The 8,930-nt window shown below is 35.4% G+C and overlaps 2 protein-coding genes and 1 pseudogene across 2 annotated transcripts; 1 reads left to right on the plus strand and 2 right to left on the minus strand.

Annotated features, from left to right (window-relative positions):
* The first annotated feature begins 683 nt into the window (after positions 1-683).
* LOC106315998 (ras-related protein RABC2a) lies at positions 684-2,432 on the plus strand. The gene is made up of 6 exons (XM_013753855.1): positions 684-1,065; positions 1,360-1,428; positions 1,509-1,574; positions 1,667-1,788; positions 1,867-1,995; positions 2,087-2,432. Exons 1-6 carry the CDS (start codon positions 930-932, stop codon positions 2,195-2,197), a joined length of 633 nt encoding a protein of 210 aa, XP_013609309.1. The 5' UTR covers positions 684-929; the 3' UTR covers positions 2,198-2,432.
* A 432-nt stretch (positions 2,433-2,864) lies between these two features.
* Positions 2,865-3,767, minus strand: LOC106316753 (zinc finger protein ZAT5-like). The gene has a single exon (XM_013754626.1). It carries the CDS (start codon positions 3,660-3,662, stop codon positions 2,865-2,867), a length of 798 nt encoding a protein of 265 aa, XP_013610080.1. The 5' UTR covers positions 3,663-3,767.
* A 3,964-nt stretch (positions 3,768-7,731) lies between these two features.
* The window catches only part of LOC106316833, a 2,789-nt pseudogene continuing 1,590 nt past the window's right edge, over positions 7,732-8,930 (minus strand).

Here is an 8,930-nt window from a genome sequence, read left to right on the forward strand (position 1 = left end):
TGATATGTTAATCCAAATCATATTGGTTACTATTAGATTAGTGTACAGCAAATCTATAGTACACTGTTATTTCAATCCAAATCGTATTAGTCAATATTATATCTTTAATACACCGATGAAAAATTACTAATACAAAATACAATTTTTATATTGTTTTTTAAACATAAAAATGGAAATGGACAAACTTAAAATGTGTTAAAACAAAAATAAAATTCTCGCGGTCGCGCGGATCATGATCTAGTTCTCTACTTAAAGGTGCTTACACGAAATAATTGGTTCCATCGGCGACTAAACTTTTAATCATTGTAGTTATACGTTACATAATATACTTTCTAGTCTTCCCTAATAATGCTGAATTGCGTTTTACAACCGCGTTAACAACCCGCCAAACCTAACTGTTTTGCCACCTAATATTGCAAGGGCAAACGCAACCGCAAGTCTGAAACGCAACGCGTCTACAAAAGAAGCTGGCAGAAAAAACTTGAAACCACCAAAACAGAGACGTTTGGGTGAAGTAAAGTGACGGGAGAGAAAGCAAAGACCAAAGGTTACTGTCAGGCGTGTTCCTTGTCTTCTTCGAATAAAATCTTACATCCACATTTTTTTAAAAAAAATTCAAATTTGGTTAGCATCATAAACGGGGAAATAAAAATTCCACCCCTTTTCGACTTATAAAATTGAGGAAAGAAGAATGTTAGCTAAGCATCATCATCATCATTAGCATAACAGACAGCTACATGAGATTCGCATTTTTTTTTTAATTAAAAAATCGCCTTTTTATTAAGTTGTTGAATAAGTTGGATTTGATTTGATCTTCTCGTGGGTTTCTTCTCCTACCTTGTTCTTTCTTTCCCCTCGTAAGGTTTCTTACCGATCGAGCAAGTATCTAAGTGGGTTTTGTGATTGAAAGTTTGTTCTTTTAGAGAAGAATGGGGTCGTCTTCAGGGCAAAGTGGATACGATCTGTCGTTTAAGATATTGTTGATTGGAGATTCTGGCGTTGGTAAAAGCAGTTTGCTTGTCAGCTTCATTTCCACCTCCGTTGAAGATCTCGCTCCTACAATTGGTAACTAGTTTTTTTTTGTCTTGTCTCTCTTTGATTCTCAACCGAGAAAATGTGTTACCTTTATGTGTTGTTTGATCAAACAGTAGTTTCCATTGTCTGAAGGAGCTTGAATTTTTAAATAATCATTTGTCTGCTTTGTGTTGATTCTTCTCTGTTTGATGATCCTAATAATCTGTCTGAAGAATGAGTTCTTGGTTGGTCTCTTAGTTTGGTTTGGTGTATGTTAATTGTGTTGTGTCTGAACCCTACTTGTTTATAATTTGTTGATATTAACCTAATTATTACCTTAATTAGGTGTTGATTTCAAGATCAAACAGTTGACAGTAGGAGGCAAAAGACTGAAACTCACAATCTGGGACACAGGTGGGGTGATTGTTGACTTAAAAGTTTATTTATGGAAACTAATGGTTCTTATATAAAATTCTTGGTTTTTGTTCTTGTAGCTGGACAGGAACGGTTTAGAACACTGACGAGCTCTTACTACAGAGGCGCCCAAGGAATCATCCTCGGTAACGTCCCATCATCATAATTAGATGAGTCTAAAGAGATCTATCTCCATGTTTTTAAACTGTTCAGTTAATGTTTCTTGGTTGAATGACAGTGTATGATGTGACGAGAAGAGAGACATTTACAAACTTAGTAGATGTGTGGGGCAAGGAGATTGAGCTTTATTCCACTAACCAAGATTGCGTTAGGATGCTCGTTGGCAACAAAGTTGATAGAGTGAGTTAACAACCAAAAACTACACAGCTTTAGTTCTCGGTGTGGTTGTCTGGATGAAACGTATATGATTGGTTGCAGGAATCTGAGAGAGGAGTTAGCAGAGAAGAAGGGATCGCTCTAGCGAAAGAACTCAAGTGCATGTTTCTCGAGTGTAGTGCTAGAACTCGACAAAACGTAGAGCAGTGTTTCGAAGAGCTGGCTTTGAAGGTAAAAGATCATAAACAGGTTTAAAAATAAAGATTCAAAAGGAGAAGGGGTTTATATATAACAACACATGAATGTTTTGTGAATGAGACAGATAATGGAGGTACCTAGTCTTTTGGAAGAAGGATCAAGTGCTGTGAAGAGAAACATCTTGAAGCAGAAAACAGAACACCAGACTACTCCTCAAGCTGGATGCTGCAGCTAATGAGAGCGAATATATATGTTCATACAAAAAAACTCAAATGGTTCTCTTGTGTATTGCAATCTTAATCTGATTCTTGCCTCTTTTGTGTGTAAGTTGTAACATAATGACTAGTTTCTCTCTGTAAATGTGTGAGATTTATGTTTTTTTTTTTCTTTTGCGTTCTGGAATGAGATTTGTAATAAAATCATATAATAGTGTGAATAAACCCCCTATCAAATGTTTCTTCAAATGAACCTTTTTTTTTTTTTGAAACACTTCTTCAAATGAACTGTTATGCAAGTTTATTATATACACATTATTACAACAGTTTGATTTTTCATAAGTTCAAAGGTTAACCGTTTGCTGTTGGGACAGCCTGAAAAAAGAAGGTCATGCGTCACTATACGCAAGTGAAGTGACTTTATATGAAAGTCATCGTCACATGCTTCTTCCACTCTTCAAGTAATAAACCTCATCAGCATCTTTAATCATTCTCCCAAAGTCAAGTATTACATATATTAATATATTATATACTTTTATATTTCGATGATCGTTAGAAATGTGCTAATTATCAAGCAATGAGTAAAGAATAAAATAATTTGAAGTTAAATTCAATCAATGTCAAATTACATGAATCAATATTTAGATAACATATCAAGGTTAAAGAGTTATTACAAGAACTACTTGATCAATGATGACAATCAATTAAAGAATTGGACGCGGTCGTGAAGAGAATAATCTGATCTTTGGACGCAAACACGAACTTGGATTCATCTTCTGGCGCTGGAAGATTCAGATCCAACTCCAAAAAGTTCTTTGGCCGTATAGATTCTTGATGATGACTTGAAGTAGCGTTTGCGTTTACTATTAAACCTCTATGTCTCCTCATATGACCTCCTAAGGCTTGTCCTGATGAAAACTCGGCCTTGCAGATCGAACATTCATGTGTTTTTTCCGGTTTCTTGCTACCATCACTGCTAGTTACTTGCAGAGAAAGAAAGCTTCCTTTCGCCGTTTCAACCGCAGACGCTGATGAAGATTTCTTCTCGTGGCATTTGAGAACGATTGCTCCGAGTTTGGGCTTCTTATGGCTAGCTCTGTGCCCTCCTAGCGCTTGAAACGAGTGGAAGCTTTTGTCACACGTTTGGCACTGGTAAACACCCTCTAGCCCTAAACCTAGAGAAGCAGCCGGTTTCTTGTAGCTCAAGAAATCAAGTTTATGCTTCGACGAATGATCTCCACTGCCATTTTCTTTATGTCCTTGTGACAATAACATCAGACAGTTCGCCATGTCTTGGTCTTCCTCCGTAGCTCCCTGGAACTCGACTTCACCAGCTCCTTCTTCTCTTGCCTCCAGTGATGGTTCCTCGCTGCAAATGCCAGACACTGCTTCTGCGTTCATATGAGGAGACGCAGATCGCTGACGTTTGGTGCGTTTGCCTTTGACGAGGAGTACTAGACGAGTCTCCTCATGAACACTTGTCATGATCGTCCGTTTTTTTATCTGGCTGTTTCAAGAACACAAGAGAGATGTATTTAAGGAGAGAAGTATCAAAGAGTGTTTGGTGGGCTTTGTTTATATGTAAGTTTGTGATTATATTTGTTTATATACAGATTACTATTGTAGAGAAAGTATATATGTAATGAAGGGTAAGAGAAAGGATGAGAAAAGAAGCAAACCCCAAATAACTTTTGGTGAAGGATTCCTTTCTGGAAGTTTTGGTTTGCAAGCCTGGAACAACCACTTGTTTCTCTCCTCTTGTTTTTCTATTATTTAAATTAATTTTCTCTTTATTTGGTTAAGTTTGTTATGCTTGTCTTATGGAACAATTTTGAATTCAGTTGGTATTTGTAAAATTTAATCACTCATAAAAACTTCTCCATTTCATCCTTATAATTATAATATATTGGGTACTACTAGCTAATAACAAACATTTGGATGCATAATTTTTTTGATGAATAAATTAAATCTACTTGAAGTAGTGACACAAGCATGGTTTACTTATACATTTGCATGTATAGTTTATTAGACTTTTTTTCTTGTTTAGTGTCATTCTATAATAATTTGAGTGGACAAATTTCAAAAAGTGTTAAAAGTGTTCAAAAAAAAATTAGGGAAGAAAAAATAAATTGTATTAGTTTTCTATATATATCAAGACATTTTGTTGCTTCATTTGTTATGCATTCTAAGTATGCTTGTACAATTTTTTGAAACATTTATGTTTTATAATTTATACTCCATCTTTAGTGGTTTATCCACAAATACAACATTCAACACACAACATATAGCAACAGTACATCAACTCAATTCCATCAACATACCAAAATAAATTACATCTAAGCTTTTTTTGAATAAATTATACTTGAAGTAATGACATAAGCATGATTTAAAAGAACATCAGAGATCGTGTGTCTTCGCTTGAACAGAATCTAACCAAATCCCCAAATGTGCATATCCAAACAATTCATCAGAGAAATAGATTCATCTCACGGTCACACAACGTTGATCACATGTACCACAATGTCGTCAGCTTCTGCAAACTCTATGTGATCTGTAGGTAATTATATCTAAGCTTTGAATCCAAATGTGATATATATCCCACTAAAATGCATATAAACCTTTAACTTTGAAACACAATTCCACATATAATACATGTATCGTAATTCTACTAATCATTGTGAATATATTGTACACTGAACTTAACTAACTCATTAATTAATTAAGTTAATTAATTAGAAAGTAAAAGGTTATCGAATTTTGAGGCCTAGCAGTTGAGTCAACCCACAATTATACACACAATTAAGAATCATGATCATAGTTATTAAATTATAATGATATATGTTAAAACGAGTTACATAGGCGTTGATTGGGGGAAGTTGTAGAAACTGATACCCACTTTCATTTTACAGCCTTTTTTGAAACAATGTTTTAATTCTTAAACTTGAATCTATAGCCACAATGATATAAAAAGAAGTAGGTTCTAGAAATAAGTTTTTTCAAGAGTTTTTTCATTTAGTTTTTAGGAAAACTTCTACAGCAAATTTTTCTTTAAGCCAAAACCAAAGTTCTAAATCTTAGAGCAAAACACATTAAGCCATAACTTCAACCAATCAAACCTATAATATCACTCTTCCTATGTTTGCGCCTCTTTCTAAGGTAATATTGTTTTGTTGTCACTCAATTAATTGATCAAACCATTATTAACATGTGATGAAGTAACCTCTTTATCTTAGTTTTTAATTTCAATTAGTTATATTGTCCTATGAGATCTTGTAGTATATCAATAACTTGGTGGCAGATATCTATAAATATGGGGGGAAAATTCATCATTCACTAATTTTTTAACCAAAGTGTTATTAGTCTTTGAAATTATTAGTTTTTTTGCATAAAAAACTATTCTAACTTCGAAGTTATAAGTTTAACTTTAACGGGGAGGAGTGATTTATACCGATATTGTTAGCGGTTAATTGGTGACTGAATACTAGAAAAAAAAATTATGACAAAGTCTAAAAATTTCAAAATTAATCTAAAAATGATGAGTTCATTAGAGATGGATTGATATCCAACTTTTACTCATCCAACTCCACACAATTAGTTGTCCACAGCTCTATTATTCATTGATAACGTGTTACTAATATATAATAGATTACTAATAAGAATATTTTTGAGTGTATTGTAGAGGTAGTATCACAATTTTATAATCACATTTAAGTCTTGACGTCGGGGATTGTGTGTGTGAGAGACAGAAAGAGAAAGGAATTGTTTAGAGAATTGCTTGGCCACCAAAAGAAGTAGCCATTACTTGCCAACTAGCTATAGCTTCACTACTCACCCCAAGCAAGGCATATACTCTTTTGATCATCAGCATAATCAATTAATCATCGATCATTCATCTTCTTAACAAAAAAAACAATTTTTTAAAAATATAAAACTTTTGAGAAAGACTTTTCACAAACCGTTATGGAGTCGTTGCAAGAATCATCTAGAGGTTAGGGTAGAAAGAGAGAGAGATCATCTAATCAAAACATAAGTAAATTACGACTAGAAATAGCTCACAAGTCGCAACAAAATTAAAAATATTATCATGTGTAAGTAAATGCTTACATACAAATGTGATTAGTAAACGAAACATGATTACCTTATATAAAAATACATTTCGTATGATTTGCTCTCGTGATTTGTGAAGAAGTTATCGTACATGAGAGTGACATAAACACAAATAAAATCATGCAAGCGAGAGAGACGTTACTACCATTTTCTATACATCTCACTCTCTTATGACATCAATAGTATTAGTTGTGCCTGTTAGCACTAATTAATTAATACTGCGAAAATTACAAAACGACATTGCCAAATATTTGTCAAAAAAGATATTGCCAAATATCTTCAAAAATATCTTGATAAGCTCCATTAGAAAAAAACCATTATATCTTAATTTCATCAATCATGTCTGGTGAACGTGGTGCATCGTGATTAATGGATAAGATGATTTTAATTAACTAATGTGGACATCACCACCTGAATGATTTGACATTGATAAATAAGAAAACGAAAGTATAATGCGCACTAGGCAATGCCATTTTTGGATAACTATTTCATGTGGTAATCAACTATAATGTCAGTATGTCACAGATCAATAAGTCCTTCTATTTACAGTGCCCGACTCATAAAGTATTGGATATGACTAGGGACTCAAACAAGAGATTTTTTAGAAAGTAAATAAATTAAAGCAATGAAGAATGAAGAAGACCAAGTCTATTTGGTGACGTTCGTGTGCGTCTAGTCTATCTAGCTGCTCCTCTCATTTTGTGTTAATTATTGATGAGTTCTATTTCGGTAAGCTCGTCTTTAAGCGCAAGGTGGAGCACTCCTCTCCTGAAGTTCGGTTTTACTCTCCTGCCTTTCGACATCTTTTTTCTTCGTGTCTTTGTTAGTTTTTTATAGGTTTGTGTTGTATCCATCTTTTGGCTCCGGGTGGTACATGTTACCTCGCAGGCTTATGGCTCCGGAAGGAATGTATTCCTTGCCGGTTCTGGTTTGTAAGAAATGTTGTTTTGGTGTTTAATATAATCTACAGACGACAAAAAAAAAAGAAGAAGACCAAGTCTTTATCGCTCTTATACTGCTTATGGTACTGGTTGTGGCTAAGACTATTAGACCACCAGAGGAGCTAGTTCCAATCTAAAACACCATTTTTCCCTTCAAAATAGAATAAAATAGAATATAAAGTAAAAATGCTCTAACCTTACTCTATTTCCTACTTCATAATGGAGTAATGAACAAAAAATAATATATTACTCTATTTATAGAATAAATTTCATTATGGAGTTAAAAATGAAGTAAATTTAAAGTATTTTTTAATCTATTTTTTTTACTCTATTTTAAAAGAAAAAATAGTGTTGGATTGGAGATGCCTTGAGAACCCTAATGGCCGCGAAGATAGCCGGAGAAGAAGTCGACGCTGATGTGAATAACCACCACAGCATTCCAAGAGAGTCATGGGATAATAGTGTTAATACTCCATGACACTCCATGACCACATCATTGCGTAGATGTTTATAACATAATGTTATGATCTTTTTCTCTTTTTTCAGCTGTAACATATTCCTTTTCGTTTAATCTATAGAACCATAGACAACGTTAGCCTCCAACCTTGAAAACCCTCAAAAAGATTGAGACAAGCAACATAAATGAATTACGTACCCGTTTTGTCTTAAAAGCTTCGTGTATGAATCACTCTGAGAAGACTTTTCCTTTAGGTTCCGCCTTCATTGATCCGCAGAACATCAATACTACTGATCACACCACTGAATGGTAGTTCACGACTACTTGAGCCCCCCCACACAAGTCGTCTCGATGATGATGATCCCGTCCAGTCAAACACATAATCAAACTCAAAACCCTGACGAATAAAAAGCTCGCGGAATAGTCTCTTCAAGTACGCATAATCCGGCTTATCTGTTATCATCAAACCTAAGCGAGCGGCAATGACCACAGTAAGATGCAAACTGTCGGATAACCACTGCACAACTCTTCGACGGAAGTAGAACCCTTCTTTACCAAAATCTTTTCGCGTTTGAGTCCCTGCCACGGGAGACTTCCTCTAAGGAAGTACATAAAGACATAACCAAGCGACTCCATATCATCTCTCCGACTTTGCTCGATCCCTAAGTGAGTGTTCACGCTCACATAACTCGGAGTCCCAATAAAACTTCTATTCTCCTTATACGGTATATGTCTATGCGTCGATCCGTCTCTATACTTCTTAGCTAACCCAAAGTCTATGATGTAGACTTGATCAGCACGCCTAGGCTTTAAATCGCGGTGAAGATACGACTTGGAGTGTACGAACTCGAGACGGTTTATGATATCTTGCATATCTACATTGTTTTATCCATTCACCCATGTGCATTTTGATCATATAGACTAGGATTTAGCCATGTTTAGGTTGCATTTTGCATACATGAGTCTTTATCAGGTATTGGAGTACCACATGGAGTTCTTGGAGGCATTTGGGTGCATTTGGGTGCATTTGGAGCTCAAAAGAAGTGTTTAAAGCGATCAACGGACGAGCAGCGCACCAGAGCGACCTCACCGGAGCGACGCCGTGAAGTCGCTGTGACACACATCCCGTAGCGATCCAGCCAGAGCGACATGGAGAGGTCGCTCGCGTTTCTATCGTGAGACACCCCCCTCAGAGCGACTTGCCAGAGCGACGCTCCGAGGTCGCTCGCGTTTCCATGGCGAGACGAC

The sequence above is a fragment of the Brassica oleracea genome, chromosome C9, assembly GCF_000695525.1.
Source record: "Brassica oleracea var. oleracea cultivar TO1000 chromosome C9, BOL, whole genome shotgun sequence".
Classification (NCBI taxonomy): Eukaryota; Viridiplantae; Streptophyta; class Magnoliopsida; order Brassicales; family Brassicaceae; genus Brassica; species Brassica oleracea.